The sequence below is a fragment of the Protopterus annectens genome, chromosome 5.part0, assembly GCF_019279795.1.
Source record: "Protopterus annectens isolate FY-2018-M chromosome 5.part0, PAN1.0, whole genome shotgun sequence".
NCBI lineage: Eukaryota > Metazoa > Chordata > Ceratodontiformes > Protopteridae > Protopterus > Protopterus annectens.
Genome location: NC_056735.1, coordinates 1,461,856,590 through 1,461,879,734, shown reverse-complemented (window position 1 = coordinate 1,461,879,734; position 23,145 = coordinate 1,461,856,590). Strand labels below are relative to the sequence as shown.

The following is a 23,145-nucleotide window of genomic DNA, read 5'->3' as shown; positions in this document are numbered from 1 at the left end:
TGCAAATCATGTAGGTATATCGCTGAGGGCACTTACCTGAGTATAGCGGGATACAAACGTACCATTGCATGTCCTGGGGTTTGTTATTGTACCACTAGAAATTGTGTATATATAGCATCATGCATGACCTGCGAGGCATTCTACGTGGGCATGACGACAAGAAGTTTAAAAGAAAGAATAAGTGAACACTGTAGTTCTATAAGAAGGAGGGATGAACACAATGCCCTATATTTACATTCCAATAACTGTCAGGGATTCAAAAAGTTTTTATTCTTTATAGTGGATAGGGTGAAACCAAATGCTGATTGTGACATCAAGAATTATGTAGCTCTACGTGAAACTGAGTGGCAAATAAGGTTGAATGCCACGAAGTTTCCAGGGCTTAATGAATGTATTTCGTTGAAGCCCGTGTTAAAATATAAAGCACAATTCATTTGAGTAGAGAATGTTTGTTACACTGTTCATATTTGATACAAATGGGTTTAATATCTAACATGTATCATACACAATGGTTAACTAATAGTTATTAATTGTCATAAATACTGTACATAGAATATTTCAATATAATATCAGTTTTGAAATTGAGATTCTGTGTAAATAACAAGTAGTTTACTCATAAGTATATTCCAACATGCTAATTGGGTAGGTTTTGCACAATTATATGATAACAGAGTATATTGCTGGCTAGGTAGGTGTGTGTTTATATATATGTTTATATATACATTTTCATTTTCATGTATTTTTATGCATTTTTAAAGCCAATTTTTTATTATAAGAAATTAAGAAGTTTTTTAGTTAATTAATTAATTAAGTGATTGTAACACCATGGTATTTAGGAAGGTTACTGGGTGTGTCTATCATTGACTCTGATGAAGCCAGTGTTACTGGAGAAAGCGCTCAGTCTATTGTTCTGTGGATTAAATTATTCTTCTCAACTCCTGGTTTGTGCCTCATTGTCCGATTTGCCAGTCCTGTGGTCTGAATTTTACTGCATTTTGTCTTGGTGAGTTCCTGTTTTGGAGCCTGGTGTTCGTTTGAGGTTATCATAATTATATGCGTAAAACATGCATTTGTATATGAATTTAAACAAGTTTAAATTGTAGCTTAGTTGCATTTATTTTCCCTTAGTTTAGTGAAAAAAAATACTTTCATTTATTTCTGGTTTGGCAGTAGCATCAGTTTTTCAGTTAACTGCCACAACAACTCAGTATTCTCAATCTTCAACAACTGGCCACTCCTAGGGTCTGTCTCAGCCTTTTGTAAAACTGTAAGTAAAAATGTCTTAAAATCAATATAATCAATTGAATGTTTGTACAATGCATTTTTTAAACAAACCTTCTAATGTCATGTAAATTTTCTGTAATGCGCTCCAAGATTCCTTTCGGTCTTTCCTATATAAAAGCTCATGCATGTCTGACACAGTGCCTTATATGCCACTCCCTTTTCTAGAACAGTTATAATTATAATAACCTTGGTTCTAAATTTGTAATTTCCCAGTGTACAGACATCACCGTGTAATATATGATTGCATATATAACAAGACTGGCATTTAAGTATACCCATCTTATTATATGGAGCAAACATTTTTTTTTTCTTATACTCCACAATCACTATTTTCAGTTAGGCCCCTGTTTAAAAGTAAAAGATTGGGGAACATGCCATCTGTTGTTTATAAAAGGATCTGCTCATTAAATAACAACTCTTCCTAATAATCACAGTAATATCATGAAAGTCACTGCTAAATGTTAATACCATATTTCTTGAAAAGTCACATCTATTAAAATTTGTACTAGGAATCCTTTTGTAATACTTCCAAAATTGGGGTAATAATACCAGTATTACATTTTAAAATAATTTTGTTATGTAATTCATTGTGTATAGGACTGGGATGTGCTCTTTCTAAAAACATCTTTTCAAGTTTAAAATCATTTAATAACACGTTTTCATCCATAACATGCAAGCTAGTTTTCCCTCTCCCCCTTATTTAAGCTTCTGTTCTGGTGGTAAGAAGGAACTAGTTGGTTTACGATAAGTATTAGACTGTAAAAAGCTCATTATTGTTATATAAAGTGACATAAAATAATTTACACTTGAATGATTAACATGAAAACTAAATTAAAAAAATCAGTCATTTAATTAATATATGTAATAAATTCATTAGTTAATTCAAAATGACCCTTCCAAAAATACATGTGTCATCCAAAAAAATGTACGTAGTATTCACAGTACCTGTCCATATACAGAGTTAAAGATGCTGATCACATTATAGAATTGGTTTTAAAGAATAATTTTATTTATTTTTAAGGTTAATACTGTCAACAGAATTCAGGTTTTACCATGGGGGAATCATGTGCTCCCATCTTTTCCTGTATAGTTCTTTGATTCTAGGAGAAACAGTTTATCTTTCATTCTGTATATGCCATCTACTAGAAATTTATGTTTTTTGGGTGGCGATTAGTCCTGTGAAGTGTCATTGACTACCAAGCTGTCATTGCCTCATGGACCGTCTTTTGCTATATAGACTTTCTTTTGCTATCATACTCATGCCATTGGATTGTATAATAATGGATGCAGCAGAAGCCATCATAGTGCATGATGACAGAGCTAGCAGGTTGATGGTCCCTTGTGGATTCTTTCCTTTAAGGAGAAAGTGGACTACCCCAAGACCATGGACTTCACATACTTCAGTTGGAGCTACTGACGGTGTTTCTCACCTTCAAAGCCCAGGAAACTAGGTTGAGACCAGAGTCCATTCTGTTCTGGTCAAACGATTTGGCCATGCTGCACTGAATAAACAAAGAATATAGCATGTGCTCTTGCCACCTTTAACTGAGAGTTCATACAAGTCTGTGTGTAGGATGTCACCTAAGGCATTATCTTGACAGCTATTTACATCTTGGGGGAGGTGTGAGTGAAAGTGCTGACAGATTCATTGACTCATATCCATATCATTGTCCTTGGACTGATGTTATGGGTAACTTGTTTGCTCATGGTCTTCTGCAAGTGGAGAACCCAGCAGCCTGACTCATTTTTCATACATGAGAATGTATTTCTTCCCTTGTTTTGTTTAACCCAGCCAGCCAAAGTGGAGCAGATGGCCATATTCTGTCTTCTTCATCTGTTTCACTTTTGCCATTCCTTCTGATGTCATAACTGCTTGCAAAGTTCAAATAAAGACCAGGACCCCTTCTCATTGACACATAGTAACTGACAAGGGTATAGTTTCAGGTTATCAGGCATGTTGTATTAAAAGAAAAACTATTCCAGTACAAACTTAGGAAGTCTTTTTTGGTTGGGGGCAGCATTAATTCCACCTCAGTGTCTGATTTTTATTTAGGACCTCTTCACTCACTGGATATTCTAGCAGGAACTTCAGAGACAACTGAAACAACCCATAAGGGTTATTCTTTGAAGTAAAAGAAGTTATCCATCTGAGTGGAGAGTTAATCCATCACCTGGTTAATTTGCAAGTATTCTTTTTTTTTTCAATTGTGTTTATTGAAAATTTTAACAACAACATAACATTAATATATGATAAAAATATTGTAAAACAAATGTGTATCTAAAAGAACAATAATAAACAACTAAAATAACTATTTAAAGTGGTGTCTACCATAAAATAAAGCTTTTTAAACAGAAAAAGAAATATGATAGAGTAGTTAATTAATTATTAAACTCCATTCATCCAGCAGTTATTTGAATTTCAACCATATATTATAAGACGTGATTCTAGATGTTCTTGCCTTGATCATGATAAGTTTGAGATGACAAACTTCAGTTGCCAAGTGTGCATATTCCTTTACAGTAGGAGTAGTCTGATTCGTCCAGTTCTTGTTGATGGCTTTTCTTGCTGATGTTATGATACTCCATAAAAGAGGGTATTTTACTTTCATGACAGTAGTGGGAATAAGTGTATTAAATAAAATAAGAGATTTTGGTCAGCATAAATTTATCATTAAAAACCGACTGTAAGAGACAATTCATATATCATAATATGTTTTAAGTTTTATTCAGTCATAAAATATATGCTGCCAGTCAGCTTCGGTATTTATTTTATATTTTCAGCATCCTATGTCTTTATTATACATCAATTTAACTTTATGTGGTGTGATAAAGGTTCTGTGCAAGAACTTCTAAGACTATGTCCTCCACCTTAATGAAGAAGTAGTTTGTTTTCAGGATTGGAGTATTAGTTTTTTTATCATCTTCACTTGGGGGCGCTATTATTAACAAGTTTAAAATAATCCCAATATCTTTCTTTGTGACATGCTGTTAATTTCTTAAGTACCTTGTTTATTTTAGAGAGAAGTCCCTTTCCAATTATACTTTGGTGCTTTAGAATAATGAGTAAATTATTGAATGTAGGGAAATAATTTCTAACATTTGGTTGCATTAGATTAATCTTATGTTCAGCTGTCTACAGTTTTGAATATCTAACACATATCTTTGCTTAACTCAGACGTAATGATATGGTCAACATTTTATAACTTCCCATTTGTCTAGTAGTTGATACCAGTATAACAGATTTTTGTTTTTAAATGTAGTCATTTTTGTTAAATTAAATGTATTAATACTTTTTGAGTTTAGGCAATTGGAAAGACAAAGAAAATCCATGCTTTATATTCAAGACTCCTGAAAATAAAGATTTTAAATTAGGTTGTTATTGTATTAATATAATAAGAGTTAACTGTTTGGTTAGTGAAAGACTATTTTAGAGAAAACAAAAACAATGTCCTTTATTAGTAGCTGTTTAGTATGATATGATTTTGTTAAATTATTGGATTTACACCAAATGCCTCCTTTCCATTTGGCATTATAATTGTTATTTAAGCAAGAAATTATTTTCGTAACAATTGAGGATAAGGAATATAATTCTAAATCTGGAAGACAAATACCACTTGATGTCCATTCTCTAATGTGATGGTTTAAAGCCAGCCGCTTATTAGGAACCCTTAAAAATCTCAGAAACAGTTATACCCTCTCATATTTTTAGGGGGAGTGGGAGTGATAAAGATTGCATTATATATAAAATTTTAGGAAGGATAATCATTTTAATTAAGGAGAGTCTCACTTCCGTAGTAAAATAAATAAAATATTCCATTTAAGAGTTTGTTGTATGGAATTTAAGTTATTATAATTAAGGGTTGTTATATCTTTAATATTATCAGACAAGATTATCCCTAAGTAAGTGATTTTACCATCTTTCCCAATGTATTATGTAATTTCTTATCTATTTCATTAATATTTTAATTAACAGGCAGTATTTTAGTCTTATTCTCATTAAAAACTGAATCCTGATTTCTTCTGGAATATTTCTTTTGCTTGGAATATTGCACTAAGAGAAGAATTGCAATCAGTCAAAGTTAATAGGATGTCATCTGCAAATAATTGCATTTTGGGGATTAAATTATTAGTATGCCTTTGATGCTGCTGTTTGAGCTTATATAATTTACAAAAGGTTCCATAACTAGAGCAAAATGCAATCAGGACAAGGGACAACCCTTTTTAGTAGGCTGCTGCATGAATGGGTCATAGTTATTCCATAGTCAGAGTGCATGTGTCAGGTTTTACTGCTTGTGTTGATGTTGTAGATAGGCCATAGTAATAATATATTTCTCAATAGCACACACACAGAGATTATATGTTAGTATGATAGACTAATGTGAAATACTACATTTCATTAGTACAGTACATTGTGCATGGTTAAAAAGCAGATGATACTATTATTTTGGTAATACAGAAGTTCATGGTAGCAGCGTTATAACAGTACATGTGGCATGTGTTGTATGGACATTAGTAAGCATATGTAGAGATATTTGAAATTGTTGGAATGTAGAGTGCATCTTAGCATATTAAAGAATGAATAAGTAGTGTAAAAAGATTGTCTTTTTCTCTGCAAATATTGTATTGCAATATTCAATGCATTTTTACTGGGGGTTAGCACTTACAGTGTTGTTTCCTGAAACATAAATCTTCCGAGTCAGTTTCAGCCTACCAGTTATAAAAGAATAGTATACAGCCACCAGATGGCAATTTAAATACTAATTTTACAGAACAGATTGTAATAGTGGATCATCTGTTCCTCATCACCCATAACACAGAGCGTCTTGCAACCGTCATATCATTGGAGACTTCATGATAAAGGTTTAAGAAAGGCAATAACAATTAAGCTGTGATTAGGATGTTACACAAGCATGTAAGCTGTAGTAATGAAACACTTCTGAACTGAGGGCAAGTTATTTGAGGCAGGTTGTTCATACGAAATGATATTCACAAAATCTATAAGGTCGAGGCAGGGGCCATATTTGAAGGACAAAACAGATTTTATAAGGGGAGTTAAATGCCAAATTATCTGCTCTTAATGAAAGGGCATTATAGTAAACCCTGGATGGTTGTGGTAATAAATTACTGGCTTGGGAGCTAGTGGGTGAAGAATTGATTTTACTAGATCTGTCATTGAAACATCCGGCTCTCTGTTCTGGCCCAACCAGATTATTAGCTGCTTGTGATGGAGCTGTGTACTGTTTTGGGGCATTTTAATAAGAATGAGTAAAGATCATTATACAGACATGATTACAGATTGCAGAAATACTGTGCAAAGTAAGAGTGGGAAGCAAGACAGGCAACTTTGAAAATGGACATCAAGTGTCAGTCTCATTTGTCAGTGTTCTGCCATGCTGACAATTCCATTGTTCCTTTCTGTGCTTACATTTATGGTGTTGATGCACCCAGTTTAATCTGCAGTTAATATTCTGAAGGTGGTCATTGTGACTGTAGCCAGACTGATTCTGTCTTCCCTATGCAGTGTGCCCATTAAATAGTTCTGTTTACAGGTTTCTCTCAAATTCTACTCATTTCTGCACAGGCATCGGTGAAACAAACCTTCTATGACACTGGTAAGTTGGTTTATTAACACTGGTTTCTTATACTGATTCAGAAAGATTTGCACTGATGGTTTTATTCCAAACATTACACTCTTGGCTGTCAGGAACAACTAAGAATGCATGGAAAGGGAATAGAAAAAAATGAAGAAGAAAAAATAATTATGGAGGCCAAGCTTCTTATGTCAAACCAGTTTCTGATATCTCCACTGAGTGAAGAACCAGCTGATCGCTTTGAGTGCAAAACCTAGAGAATGCCTTTGGCTGCCATAAAAGCCTAGAACAAAACAGATGACCTGAGTCTGAGGAGCCCAGATTCCTTGTTATGCTAGAACCATCTGAAGTGGCACATCTTTTGACTGTATTTGTATTGGGCCAAGGTTTGGCAGAATCATATCACAGCTTGCTTCCTCTGAATGATGAACTAAACATTGGACATTTCTTAGCCACAGTAGCTTTGGATCTATGGATGATGCTTTATAATCCAGATGAATATGAGAACTAGGCTTTCAGTCTGAACCTCCTAACATTAATGGTAAACTCTGTGTTAAACGGGGTTAGAAAATGTGTGTACCGTGGTTTAGTAGTCAAGGAAACTTTATTCTGTGAAGCTGGAGTGTTGCAATCTGGATAAATTCTTGGAGGAATACTAGTGGCATGGAACAAACAGTGTTTAATAAAGAAAGTATTTTAACTTTCATATGTCTCTGATTTTAATTATTAACCTTAACTTTCTCTTTGCAGAGTCTGTCTTCATCAGTTCCAGTATATGGGAAAACGATATATAGCCAGGTAAAGTGCGGAGTTAAAATTGCATCTTTATCATATAAGTACTTAAAATAGAATACCCAATGGCAAACTGTTTTAACCTTTTTTTGTGTCATTAAAACAGAATATTGCAACTTAAAGGATGCTATAAGTGGTAGTGCTGCTTTGTGTGTTATTTTAACAGCTTTTATGTTTGCATGACACTCATAATTAAATTATTATTTTTAAGAGTTATCCACTTAGAAAAATAGGAAAATTATTCTTTTAAGGTTAAACATTAAGATGAATACTTCCTTTAATGTGGAAAAGGAGGCTGTCTATGCTTATGTTATCTGTGAATGGATACGCTGCTGAAAATTTAATGATTAAAGAAGAACTGTAGTATTTTTAAATGGTTGTCTTTAAGGAGAACATGTATCTTTAATATGTGGATGGATATACTGTTGAGCAATTAACAAATGATGAAGAAACAATTTTTCTAAATGGTTACCATCAATTTTTGTTGTCAGTGACCACAGAAAAACAGATTATTGTGTGTTTGGGGGGGGGGTCTGTTTTCATTCCTGAATTGTTTCTATTATGTTTAATTACCTTTTATTTTACTTTGCCATATGGTGCTCATCAGCAAATGTAAAAGTAATTTCAGCTGGTACTAGATCAATAAGTTAGTATAGTAATAATTACTATCTAATCGTGGGTGAAGGAGATTTTATCCACGACCACTGTAGGGAGTTGGTAAATCCTGCTTCACCCATGGTTGGGAGGTGATTATTATTATTTAAAACAAAAAAAAAAAAGATACTTCTTACCTGTATTAAATAACTCATTCCATTGTATAATTGCCCACTTTTCTTTCAATGGATGTCTCCGTGCATACCAGGAAGCCATGACATTCTCTGTATAGTCATAGTTCAGCACACGTTGTTACTTGCAGTTAATGAGTGGTGCAGTAATTTATGCCACTGTTGTGGCATTCACATATTGAAACCCAATTTGTTTTTTTTTTTCTCTCCTTGTATTGTTTAATAGAAACTGTTGGTCTGGAACTGGGGAAATATTTCTTTTTTGTTTTTTTTTATAGTTTCATAAACTTGGCACCAGCAAATCACCCCCCCCCCCCCATGCTTCCACCTTACTTAACTGTACTAAATCTGAGGTCAAACCCCCTTTGAGTAAAGGACAGGAACCCTTGTCTGCTGGTTTGTGCATCTTGTGATTACAATACACTGCAGGATTCTGAACATTGACTTCATGGATTTGGATGTATGAATTGTATAAAATTCTGTCACACAGACATGTTTTTCCTGATAGATTACATATAACTTGCATATATAATCATATTAATTAACTGAATACATTGAACTCTTGACTGTAATCAAAATGAGTAGTACTGATGGGTAAACTCGACAGGTATAACTGGCTACGGAATTGGAACCAGAAGTTTGTGTTGTCTTGAAATCATATTAATTACTGCCACTAATATTTTGCATCTACTTTGGTAGATGTTATCACTTTTTTAAGGAGACATGATTTGTAGCATTTTGTAGTCGTATATTCCTTAGGGTTGCAAGTTAGTTGCATTTTGAGGTTGTCTAAAGAGTTTCCAAGTGTGACTGACTGCACTCACTCTGGACATAAGACTATCTCACTTAATTGCATCTGTTTTTCATTTAAACATTGCTACCACCAGATGACATCCACTGAAGGGAATTTGAGTGGTTCCCATTAGCTCATCTTCTCTTCAAGTCTTTGTGTTGTGAAGTGTGTGGAAACTTGCTGAAGTAAAGTTAGACTCCTTTTTAATGTTTTTTTTTTCCTGCCACCATTGGAATTAGTGGAACTGGGAACCTCTGTGCTTTATTATCGAGCAAAATATATTTTTCTTTCATCTGCAATCCCAGTCCCCTTTTTGGAAAAAAAAAATGATGCATTGATAATTTCAGTCATCTCTAGTAGCAATCTTTACTGATGCTTTCAATGTTAAGTCAAAATGAGGATTCTAGAAGCATATGGCTTCAGAGCATTTATTTTAAAGTTTGTTCATATGATCAAAAAATGGTCCAGCAGTTTATTCTGGGTCATGTATGAATAATCACTGCTTGTCAACTGACCTGAGAAGTTGCTAGTCAGAAAAGTGTCATTCACATGGTCTCATGTCATTCACATGGTCTCAAAAAACACACACACACAAACTTTTTTTTTTTTTTTTTTGTGTGCAGGAAGAGCCCCCCCCCCCCCACATCTCTGATTTGGGGGCAAGCCCCTACATACACACACACATCAACTCTGAAAAAAGGAAGTAAGTGAGGAAAATGCTACACTAACTCATTTACTCTTCAAGTCTGGCAGCCATGAGAGGTCACCAGTGAGTTTTTAGGATTGGCATTCTGATTGTTAGTCACCCATTTGGAAACAGTAGGGCTCCAGTTTATTACATCTTGCATCCAAATGTGATTCTGTATTGTGTGTTTGTTTCGAAGATTTCGAAGAAGCTACATTAGCTAACCACAGGATAACTCAAAAGAACATCTTTAGAAAAAAAAGGAGTACAGAATGCTAAAACTTAATAAATGTTTGTACGTTAGATTCTTCGCTTTAGTGCCCCAGTCCCGTTCTCTCTCCTCTTTCTCCCACTCTCCCTGTTGCAGTTTGGCTTTCTTCTTTGAGATCCTCAATAGGTTATGCCAAAGTTATAGCAAGGGTAGGGAGAAGGAGATAGCTACCTTGGGCATGCTGTTAAGGGACACAGTTGGCACTATAGAAGAGGTGCTGAGCAGGCCCTGCAGGCACTGTCCATAATTATTTAAGCAGCAGCATTCTTCCCCACCCACATCATCCTAAATAAATTGCTAACCAGTGCCCCATGAGTACACAGGGTCTTCCAGTTACTTCCATCCCCTCAGACTTGGTATCCAGCCGGTGTCAGTTGTAAAATCTAAGGGTATCCTGGACGTCTTGGCTGTCCACAGCTTGGGGGAGTCATTTTTTTTATGACCCACTTATTTTCCTCTCCTATGTGTTCACTGACTATCATCTGAGGGCCACTTGCATCATTGGACCATGCCTCCCCTTAAGAAGCATTATCTGTGAATGCCCTCCTTCCAGGAGGGGCCCACCCATCCCTCACTGCAAACACCTCAGACCACTGAGACGTTAATGGTGCCTGGGCTGTAGTTAGGGCTTTATCCCTCTATCCCACTGCACTGTCCGAAACAACAACATTCTTTATCCTGACTGCCTAAAAGACATTCAGTCAGTCAGTCAGTGTTTGGGTATTGAGAATGGATCTAGTACAGCAAAGGTGTTTGTCACAGTTTAGGAAAAAACACTTGTGTAGATGTACAGTAGTTCCTTCCTTAGCTAGAAGCCTTTTACTGTAAATGTCAGTGAACCCCAGCAAGGAGCTATTATAGGTCTTTGCTACAGCTTAGTAAAGGTATTCAATACAGCAAAGAGCTATAACATATCACCCAGCATCTTCACTAGATTACATGGTAGCAATACTTCTGGAGAACTTTGTTGCTGCACTTTAGTAGTTTCTGTTGATCTTCCCTTTGACAAGGAGGTTTTTTTATATAATGTTGAAGGTGTCAGTGGGTACTAGGCCAGTATGACTGCAGTCAGTGTGGAAGTAGCTCTTCAGTCATCTTATGGGACTCACCTGTTTCACACTCCATTGTGCAGTGGAATTAACACTTAAATGCTTAAAAAATTTCTAAGGGTTACTCCTCTTGTCACGTGAGATGATAGGATGTCCAAACTTACCCTGAATGTTCAGAAAGGTTAATTTTTCCCATAAGTATTTTACACAGCAGGAAGAGGCACTTTGATATTCAAAGAGAATACTTACCTGGATAAAATTCTGTCATAGCAAATTTGGTAGGAAGACCATAAGAATGGGCAACTTAATTTTTTTGTTTGTATCTAACTCATATTACATTTTAAAATGTGATGATTTGTCTTAAATTCTGTTTCATGCATCCTTGGCTTGAATGTCATTATTTATTTGGACAAGTCTGAACAAAGACAGGCCTTTTGAAAATACTGTAGAGTCTGAGAATAAGTATAAACAATTTGCCCATGTTTAGGCAATCTACCATTCTAGTCGTCATCAGTCTGTTATACTCCACTGATAACATTTATTTATTTTATTTGCCATTGTTTTTTTACAAATCAGGATTTATAACTGGTTCTTTACTTTCATATGTGGCTTTATATTTTTTGTTCCCTAGCTCACCATTTGTAGGTCTTCCTGTCTTCAGTACGCATGTTATAGACTTTTAAAATCAAAGGGGATAAGCAGAAGATTGCTTCAGTCTAGCAGCTGTAGCAAATCCTAGACCTCAATATTCAATCTGTGCTGCCTCCCTCCACCCCCTTCCTACACTACAAAACAGGATAAGATCCTTACTCCTCTGCGATAGGATAGGAGGGGCCGAACCCTAAAAAAAAAAGTCATTGAGGCATTAGTCACTAGTCAACCAGGGTGATCATCAGCAACTCTTGACAGCTCGCTAAAGCAGTCCTTGCCTACTCAACAGGAAGTGAAAAGCTCACCTTCCATGTTTCAGTGTAGAACACAGTGAACACATGACTTATTCTGCTGGTGGAATGGGGATGCATCCATTTTGATCTCTGAAGAATTCCTTCCTTCAGTTTTTTCAATCTGCCTTCAGAACTCAGACTTTACTTTGCTTCTGCAGGTAGCCCAGTCTTTTTTTTTTTTAAATTACACATATATTAACCTTATAACAAAAAAGATCATAGACACTTCCTTGTGCATGGGGCACCTTTTATGTTCTGGTGGTCATCCCTTCACCACAGGTAACACTTAGCCTTGCTAAACTAAATACATTACAGATGACCCGCAACCAGAATTTACATTTTCAAACAATTTTCGACTTTGATTTTTGCCATTGCACTCTTTATTTTGCTGTGTTTAAATATTTTTGCTTCTTCTACTGGTGAACAGGTGTTAGTTGATTACTTTTCTCTCATTTCCTTCATGTGCCACAGTCTGTGTTTTTATACATAATTATATCCCATTTGTTCCCTTTGCCTGCATGTACATTGTCAGTCTTTACTTCCACACCCTTCTCTTTCTTCTCCTGTTCTTCCGTTATTTGCTTCACATCCTCCACTGTTGGCACTATTGTTGTTTTCCATCTTTTTGTTCTTTGTTGCTAATAATATTGATATTCCTAATGCTTCCCTATGTTTTTGGACTTTTCCAGTTCTAACTCAGCTTAAAAGAAAATGATTCTTTGTCAGTTGCCAGTCCTGCCACAAAATTTCCTTTAACATTTGCCCTAGATATCTTTTATATTTCTGCAGCTCTCATATCTCCGACAGGTAGAGCTTACTCCCAACATTTTGTGCAACCTTTCCAGGAAGTAAAAATGTTTGTACAAGCACTTCCAGACTAATATACAAAATTTCCTGGATTTAGTTGCTCTCTCTGGACCAGTACATTTACTTCACCATGTTTCCTCCCCTAATGCCTCTTCCATTGATTTCTGCCAACTCTGTAGAATACGCCATCTTCTTACCAATCTGTCTCTGATTATTGACCTATAATGTTGTGCTTACTAGTCACCTGTGTGGCTCCTCATTTTTCTGACTTTCAACTTATATTAATCATAGTTCAAGTCTTTCTAAGATTCTTTTCCTTAGCTCTTTCTGTCATGTTTAGGCAAAATCTCTGAGTCTTCTCCATATTGCCTAATTCATTCCACATGAGCCTGCCCTTACCCCAATACATTTCTTACAAGTAGTAAAAGTTTCTCTTCCTCTTTGATGTTTATACCAAAGGGGTTATTTTACACTAATAATATTGGATAAATATCAAATTCCCATGGTTAGTGTTCCTTCATCCTAAAATGTTCTGGCATCTTCTTACTAAGTTGTGCCTTTGTATTTGCCTTTTTCACCCAAGCACTCATCCTTGCACTTTCCCACCTCGTCTGTTCTGTTCCTGCAATATTTCTTTCCATTTGGCTTTGTATCCTGTGTTCTGAGTATTCTGTATGATCTTAGGTTGTGCTTACCCTATAGTACTGTTGCAACTGAGGTACCTCCAGCTCTGCAGCATATGTCACCAACGGTACTATAAACATTTTTATTGCCGTGATCCCTTGATGTAGTTCATTCCCTATTACCTTCCACTTCCTTATCATGTTGCTTGTTTTTTGTAGTATTTGATTGCATGTTTCTTTCTTTGCCTTTTCTGATTTTACACCCAGCCAAACCCCCAGGTACTTAATTCTGTAGTGTTCTATAAGGTAACATATTCCCAAATTAATTCCTAGGAGGGACCATAGTTTATGCAAATTCCATTTGTTTTCTCATTGTCTACTTTATAACCTGAGATTTTCATGAATTCCCTTACTATATTGAATGTTTTCCCAACATCTGTGTCTGAGTTCACGATGTAAAAATTTCAATGAATGCAAAGAAAGATAATTTCTCTCCCAGTTTCCAACCTTGGACACTGGAGGATCTTGTCGACTAGGCCAGTGATTCAAGATAGAGGGCAAATAATAGAGGAGATAATGGGCAACCTTGCCAGGTTCCCCTGTCTATTTTAAACTCCTCTGTCAATCTCTTATTCAGTTTTATTACTGTAGGAGATTCCATATAAAGCTCCTTGACCAGCAAAATAAACTTTTTTTCTCAAACCCCACACTTATCTCCAGTGCATCCTATTGAACGCCTTCTCCACATCCAGACTTAACATTACTAATACATTCTTTTCCTACTCTACTGTATTTTGTATTATGTAGGTTTTTAAGATGTTGTCAAAACTTTGCCTACCCATGATAAACTCGCACTGATCTCTTTCTGCTAATCTAGGCATAATTGTTGCCAGTCTTTTTGCTGTTATTGATACAAAAACATTATAGTCATTACATAAAAGTGATATTGACCTCTATGAATCTGAACAGCTAGGATCCTTCCCCTTCTTTGGAATTACGGCCATGATCGCTTTGTCAGGATCCCAGGAATTTCCTTTTCTCTAAAATCTCATTGAATAACTTCAGACATACCTGAGACAGTTCATCTTGGAATTACTTCCAGAATTCTTTTGGGAGCCCATCCCACCCCAGGGTGTCTCAGTAAACTCTGCAAGCCCTCTTTAACATATTCCTGAACCTCTGTTTTTTTCTTCTGTTGCCTTACCCCCATGTATAATCTTCAGTGATGTATCTACATTTCTTGTCCCCACTTGCATGATCTGTTAGCAAAAATTGGATACATGATCATAGCATTCATTACAATTTCATGCTCCCCTCATCTCTGCCATCTGTTAGATCTGGATAATGCACCATGTTGTTGTGAATTGTAAGTGTAACCTCCTTTTACTGTTTCCCTGTGTCACTAATCCCATACATTTTCATTATCTTTTATCCAGCACTCTTTCTTGTGCAACAGTCCTCTGGGGCCCCCCACTAATATCCTCTCATAATAATTAGGTTCCAGTTACCTACTAGTATCCCTGTCCCCTACGTGAAGCTTATCTTAAGCATTATGGTTTTTAACTCTGCATTTTGAATTCGTGGTGGCATGTAAATGTTTCCTAGTGTCACCTACTTCCCTTCCTAACTGCCCAATATGAGAACCCATCTGCCTTTCTCATCTCCTTTCCATTGTTCTACAAAGAAAACAGTTCCTTACTTTACTGGTTTTATTATTCCTGTCTTCCTACCTTGAGTTGCTACTGAATAATAGCCCTCTCTAAATCCCTTTTTGTTTAATTCTTCACTCTTTCTCATTCATGTGTGTTTCCTGCATCATTGTTGTTCATAGGTTCATAGGTTCATACTAGGCTATCTGCCCGAGGGCATTTACAAGCCTAGCCCATAGTTTTGTGGCTTACGCCACCCCTTTAGTATGGGGAACTATACCCATTATTTTGCTGTGCCTCTGTTGAGCAGTGACACTGAGGTAATCCCTGGGGTATATCTGCGATCTCCCATCCATTGGTCAAGATTTCTCTTGAACAAGGCCAGCGAGGTGCTCTGCCTCACATATACCGGGATTTTATTCCACAGCATAGGGAGTCTTTGGGTGATGAATCTATCCCTCCAGCACGTCCTATTAATAGCCGTGTCGAGGTTTAAGTCTCCGCCCTTGTGGCTCTGACGGATCTAGATTTTTGAGGTGAAGCATATTCATCAAATCTGGGTTTGACATGGCCTTGTATGTTAGGCAAAGGTCACCTCTGAGCAAGCGGTGGCGACTGAATAGAGCTGGAGTTCTTTCAATCGGGCAGCATAGGACAGATGTTTGAGACCCTTTATCCTTTTGGTGAGGAACTTTTGTGGCCTCTCCAGCTGCTGCAAGTGTCGGGTCAGATACATTCCGAATGGGGCATTGTACTCAATCATTGGTCTGATGAGTGATGAGTATAGGGAGACTATGACCTCCCTTGATCTAGATGAGAATCCCTTCATGATAAGGTGGGCAATGTAGAAGGTATTCCTAACTACTTTAGCTACATGGGTGTCGAATGACAGACTACTATCAACCTGGGTCCCCAGGTCCCTGATAACTTCTTCTGTGCTCAGTGGATTGCCACCTATTTGGTAGCTAGGGGTAACCTTGTTTTTCCCGAAGGGTATGACTATGCATTTTTTGGCATTTAACTTTAGGCCATGGCTCTGGCACCAGTTATCCGTTTCTGTGAGACCCTTCTGAAGGATATCTGTGTCAGATGTGTTTTCTACTATGGCCCAGTTTGCAGTCATCTGCAAACTTTGTCAGCCATAACCCTCCTGTGTTTGCTTGTACTTGGAAAAGTAGATGCCAAACAAGAGTGGGCCCAGGACTGAGCCCTGTGGTACACCACTTGTGACAGGCTTTGAGTCTGACATGGCGCCAGCAACTCTGACCCTGTGGGTTCTGTCACTCAGCCAGTTTGCAACCCATCTTGTGATGTATGGGTTAACATTTAAGCTGATGAGTTTTTCAATGATACCCGAGTGGGGTATTGTATCAAAGGCCTTCGCCAGATCGAGGTAGGCTGTATGGACTGCCTTTCCCTCATCAATGGCTTTGGTGACTGTTTCAAAAAGTCAACCAAGTTTAGAAGGCATGATCTGCCTTTGACAAAGCCAAACTGGGATGGATCCAAAGTCTGCAAATTCCCTATGTCTTTATTTATGAGGTCCATTATGATCCTCTCCATGGCTTTGCAGATAAGGCTTGTCAAGCTAATGGGCGGTAATTTCCAGGGTCGGTGGAGGCACCGCCTTTGTGAAGTGGGACCACAGTTGCAGTGCGCCACTCCTGGGTACGTATCCAAAGGTAAGACTATGATTAAACAGCTGTCCTAGCTGTGGGTTTAATTCCTCGTTGAGTTCGTGGAGCACACAGCCGGGGACACCATCAGGTCCCATGGATGCTGTGTTTTTGCTTTGGAGAGCAGTTCTCACTTGGGCGTTGGAGATGTTTGGGGGCTGCAATCGCTTGGTATAGATATCTCTCCTTTTGGCGTGCGGAGGGGAAGTTTGCACTGAACCTGTCAGCCAGTATGTTGGCAATGTCTGTAGGATCAGTAATCTTCACATCATTTTGAACTAGTTCTGAGCATATCTGGGAGTTTCCTCCCAGGTTTCTAACATAGCTAAAGAAGGCCTTATGATTGTCTTTTGAGTCTTTAGCTATTTTTCTCTCAAAATTTGCTTTGGATGATTTTATGAGAGCTCTTAGTTTTTTACTTATAGTGATCAAGGGTGTCTTACCTTTTAAGGATTTTGCTCTATCTTGTAGTAGCTTCCTCCTTTTATTGTAGAGTTTGTTTATGGCTGGGGTCCACCGGAGTTGTTTGCCACCTCCCTTTGTTTGAAAACTTCTGACACATTCAGTAAGTTGTGTGAATCCTCCAGCCCATTTACATTCCGTACTGTCAATTTTAATGTCATTGCTAAGTTTTTCTAACTTTCGTGGACTTCCTGCCTGACTCCCTAACACCTTCTAGTTTCCCCTTCTTATCCCCTTACCACGGCAAAACCTATGATGTGAAGTTGTTCAATCTCGCCGTTCATTCTTACACATGGGTTAGGAGCCATTCTATCGACTCCGAGTTGGCCGCTTTACTAACTCAAGATTAGCTCGAGGCCAGGTCCCTATCCCATGATACTCTCTGTCCTACCTCAGATCTAGTTTGCCGCTGCAACAGATCGGCAGTCGTCTGAGAGCCCAGGCCAGTTTGTGACAATTTATTTCTATTTTTCTGCTTTATAGCAAATAGATTTACTCTTATACAGTTTTACTGCTTTTTGAGCTAGTTAGCCTTTGTTTACTTTAATCCCTTTCAGAGTTTTGAAGAAATTCCGTCCTTTTCAGAGCGGCTGCTCTTAGGCCTTTGGCCATGTCTTTGTTTTTTCCCTATCCGTGTTTTTTCATAATATTGCTGTTATTAGTGTGTGTTTAACTTGTTATTAGTTAGAGTATGTTTAGATATTAAGGATTAGAAAGAATTTTAGATATTTAGATATTAGATTGTTGTTAGTTTTTGATAATTCTTCTGTGGTTCTGACAACTCAGAGTTGTTTATAATAGCTGGAGTTTACAATGTTTTGTGTGTGCTGTTATTCAGTTTAGTGCTTACTGTGGTGTTGCTTCTAGTATGGCTAATCAAAAGAAGCAAAAATCAAGATTTAAAAAGTGTCCAAAATGCGGGCAGATGATGTCCATCATGGACACCCATGTGAATTGCGTCTATTGCTTGAGGCCAGTTCACCTCCAGTAGGATTGCTCTATCTGCCATTCCTTCGGTAGCAGGGTTTTGCTTGAGAGAAGAAGGAAGTTAGTGGATAGAGGATTATTGAAGCCTGATTTTCAGGAGTCCTTGGACAAGGCTGACCAGATCTCCAAGTCATCGAAGGGGTCAAAGTCTTCTAAGGCTTCCTCGGAGCCCAAGTGATCGGCTCCGAGCTTTACTGTGAAGGTGCGGTCGCCGGCTCCACAGTCTTCTGAGCCGTGCACTGAGCCAGTGTTTAGGAACTGGTCTCCGAAACCTTGGAATTGCCTATTCTTCGGTCAGTGGCGTCTTCGGTTCATTCAGCTCATTCTTCAAGGACCCTCTATGATGTGGATGTGGACCGGGTGGTGCAGAGGCTTCTCGAGAACCCGGCATTGGCTAAATTATTATTGGTCTCAACCCAACCAGCTTCAGGGCCTAAGACCATTGCACCTGCTGTGACTACTCCTCTTCTGAGCCGAGCAGGGCCTTCGGAGCTGGGGGAGGAGGACCTGATGTTTGTGGAGCCTTCGGAGTTGAGGCCTGTTCCAGTGCCATAGGCTCCATCAACCCTGACTTCTTCGGTACCTTTGGAAGAGTCTCGGAGCCGACACTCTCTGGTCGGTTCCGGGGAGTCGAACCGATGTGTCAGTTCTGATCCTTCCTCTCGGAGCATCGGCTTGGATGAGCTTGACTCCGTACTCTGGCATGGAGCCCACTGTCTCAGCGCTGGGGAGGTTGCCTTCTTCTTCGGAACTGGCGGCTTCCTCAGGTCGGAGCAGTGAAGCCTTCGATGCTATGAGGAGGGTTATGTCATCAGGTCCCTCCTCCTCCTCCCCTAAAGTGCCGCTTTCTGCCTCTTCATCGCAGGTTCATGTGAAGCGTTGCGACCCGGAGCCTCAGGTAACCCCATCGGGTGACCCTTGTTCTACTGAGACCTCACCAGAAGCTCCCACTGATGAGGTTCCCAGAAAGAAACTGTCTAAGAGGAGGCATTTAGATTCCCCACAGGAGTCCTTGACATCAGACACTGACTTAGAGGAATCAGAAGGGTCCCCACGGTCCCCCTCGGAGGATATCCCCTTTGCTGATATCCTAGAAGTCCTTAAGCAGAGGGGTGACTGGCAGTCCGTTAGCCCTACTGAGGATGAGTTGGTACTCCTGAAGGCCTTTGGGTCTCAACCTTCCACCTCCTGTGTGACTCTGCCCTTCGACAAACTAATTGAATTGGTTGCTCGAAAGGCGTGGGGAGTCCCCTGATTCAATGGAACTGGTTCCTCAGAGGCCCAGCACGTTTATCACCTCCCCCCAGGACAAGATGTTCCTTGGTAAAGGAGTTCCGCTTGATGCCATGGTGGTGGCGGCAGCGGCCACCAAGAAAGAGATGCCCGAAACCTCTTCTACTGTCCCTCCTCCTAATAGAGATTCTAGGAGTATGGACGGGTACGGGAAATGCATCTTTAGTTCTGCGACCTTTGCTATGCTCGTGCTTAACTACTTGACTCATTTTATCTGTCTTCAAAGAGATCTCCTAAAAGAGTTTGGAGATGCTCTGCAGGGTAGTACAGATGGAGGTGACTCTGAGAAGGTGACAGCCCAGCTTATTACCCTTAATTCCATAGTTAACTCATCCATGCGACTTATTTCCTGTGCAGCCGATGGGTCAAGCTGGACAGTGGGTTCAGCAGTAGCTCTTCAGAGACATTCCTGGATGCACTTATGCTCCTTTGCGGAAGCCTTCAAGTCTTCCTTTGTCAACACCCCATTTGATGGCTCGTCTCTTTTTGGGCCCAAAGTCAAGGAGACTCTCACTAGGTGTGAGCAAGAGGGAAAGACTCTGTCTGCCGTAGGAGTCTGTTTTTCCACCCCTACGAGACCATACCCCAAAGGGCAGAAAGGTGGAAAAATGTGGTTCCAAAAGTCCCAAGGAGCTTTCCAGAATACACGTAGTGACCCCCCCCCTCTCCATGGGCAGAGGAGGGGGTAATAATGGAAGATGCCGCCCCGGCGGCAGAGGGGGTCGCAGAACCAGGGTGACAGGGATCAGTTCCTTGGTAAGCCCTATCAGCACTCCTGAAAGGAGGCCCGACTGTCCTACTCTGGAGACAGTCGGGGGTCGCTTGGCATTGTATCCAGATGCCTGGCTAGTAATTACAAGAGATTCTTGGGTACAAAGCATCTTTACCAGAGGTTACATCATTCCGTTCTTAGAAACCCACCTGTTTGGAAAAAAATCCCAGACATTCCACTCAGTCTCAGGGATCAAGCAGCCATAGAAATCCAGAGGCTGCAGGACAAAAAAGAGTCATCCATCCAATCCCAGCAGACCAAATAGGATCCGGAACTTACTCCAGATACTTTAGTTCCAAAGAAGACAGGGGACTGGAGGCCCATCTTGGATCTCAGCAGACTAAACACATTTGTAAAGAAGGATGGTCACGCTTCAGTCTATTCTCCCATTCCTTGGAATGGGCGATTGGATGTGCTCTATAGATCTCAAAGATGCATACTACCATATCAAAATGGCCAGACCATCCAGAGATTGTCTGCGTTTCCAGCTGGGAGCCAGTCACTACCAATTCCAAGCAATGCCCTCTAGACTCACAACAGCCCCCAGTGTTTACCAAGTGCATGACAGTGGTTACGGCTCACCTGCGGCATCTAGGATTCAAGTGTTTCCGTATCTGGACGACTGGCTTCTTACCGCCGCCTCCAGGCATCAACTAATTCTGTCCAGGGATCACACTATCAATCTCTGCTCTCAGGCATCACTATCAATTTCGAAAAGTCTGCGTTGTCGCCATCGCAGTGTATCTCCTTTATCGGAGCAGAACTAGACACCACCACCGCCACAGTAAAATTGCCCCTGGACAGAATAGCCACTCTCTGAAACCAGGTCTCAGACATTTTGCAGAGCAGAAACGCACTGGCCTCTCAAGTACTGAAGGCTACTAGGTACCATGGCAGCTACGCTCATAGCAGTTCCCCTGGGGCGTATGCACATGCAGATTCTTCAATGGTTATTCTTCACCCAGTGGTCTTACCAACAACTTCTGATGTCATTCTTAATCATGATTACGGACTCTTGCAAGAAGGATCTTCCCTGGTGGTTGACCAGCCAACAAGTTAGTGGACCGACCATTTGTTTCTCCCCCACCGTCAGCCACAGTGACCACGGACGCTTCTCTGATAGGGTAGGGGTGGGGGGCTTTTTCAGGGAAGAACAGCCCAAGGCACCTAGTCGGAGACAGAGTCACAGTTGCACATCAGTGTTCTGGAGCTAAGAGCCATGCTTTTGGCATTGCAGCACTTCCATGACTCCCTTCCTCTAGGGACGATTGCGATACAGACAATGTGTCTGTGGTCTGGTACATCAACAAACAAGGGGGAACCAGGTCTTATCCCCTGTGTCGCGAGGCCTTGAGAATTTGGCAGTGGACAGTATTCACCGGGTGCTTTCTGATAGCAACGCATATTCTGGGGAAATCCAACGTGATAGTGGACAAATTGAGCAGAGCCATTCTGTTACCGCACGAGTGGTCTCTCAAAGACGAAGTTGCAGAGATGATTTTCCACAGATGGGGCCAACCTTGCTGTGACCTGTTTGCATCCCCTATGAATGCGAAATGCAGAAGCTACTTTGCCCTGAATCCCCCTCGCTCGTACACGATTGGCCCCCGGGACTCCTGTATGCCTTCCCACCTATACCCCTGATCCAGAAATTCTTGCAGAAAGCCAAAAGCCTGGGAAGGACTGTGATCTTAATAGCCCCCTTTTGGCCTCAACAGATTGGTTCCCCTTCCTCCGACTCTGTCAACTGGAGGAACCTTGAATTCTGGACCGAGTTTCAGATCTGCTGACACATTTGTCAGGGGCCCTCTATCCCTCCCTTCGCTCCCTCGTTCCCTCAGACTGACAGCTTGGCTGCTCTGATTCCCAACCTAGCCAGGTCACACGAATTTTCTTTGGAGGTACAGCATATTCTTGTATCTTCGCATAAAGCTTCCACCAGAATGTTGTATGCTAGTAAATGGAAGTGATTTGCCTTTTGGACCTCCCAGAATAACATTGATCCCTATGTTGCCCCGATTGCTAGTATCCTGGAATTTCTATCCAACCTTTTTCATGAAGGTGCTGCAGCTGCCACTATTAGAGTCCAATTGGCTGCAATTCTGAATTTTCACCTCGGAGCTGAAGGTTCTAATTTGATGTCTCACAAATTATGTAGGGCCTTCCTGAAGGGTACCATTCATCTTAGGCTACCTGTTAGACAACCTTTTACTCCCTGGAATCTAAATTTTGTGCTGTCACGTATTATTCTTCCTCCCTTTGAGCCTGCATCATCCTGTCATTTGAAGTTTCTTTCTTGGAAAACTACTTTCTTGATGGCCATTACATCAGCACGTAGGGTGTGTGAGCTTCAAGCCCTTTCTATCAAACCCCCATACTTAGTGTTTCACCCAGACAGAGTATCACTGAGGACTAACCTGTCATTCCTGCCAAAGGTGTGTTCCGAGACGTAATCTGAATCAAACCATTGAACTTATAACTTTTTTCAATAACCATTCTAGTAAGTTGGAGTACATGTTGCATAAACTTGATGTCCACAGCCAATTGAGATTCTATTTGGACAGGACAAAGGAATTTAGAAGGTCTGACCAACTCTTTGTATCTCATGCGGACACTAAGAAAGGATTACCAGTCTCTAAAGTCACCCTTTCAAAATGGTTAACCGACTGCATTAAGTTTATA

At 39.7% G+C, this 23,145-nt stretch overlaps 1 protein-coding gene across 10 annotated transcripts in view; it reads left to right on the top strand.

Annotated features, from left to right (window-relative positions):
* The window catches only part of DOCK9 (dedicator of cytokinesis 9), a 2,508,686-nt gene that overhangs the window by 1,944,414 nt on the left and 541,127 nt on the right, over nucleotides 1-23,145 (top strand). For all 10 annotated transcript variants that reach the window (XM_044071294.1, XM_044071300.1, XM_044071298.1 and 7 more), the window contains exon 37: nucleotides 7,626-7,673. In XM_044071294.1, the coding sequence (XP_043927229.1) occupies nucleotides 7,626-7,673 (48 nt within the window). The remainder of the gene's footprint in view (nucleotides 1-7,625; nucleotides 7,674-23,145) is intronic.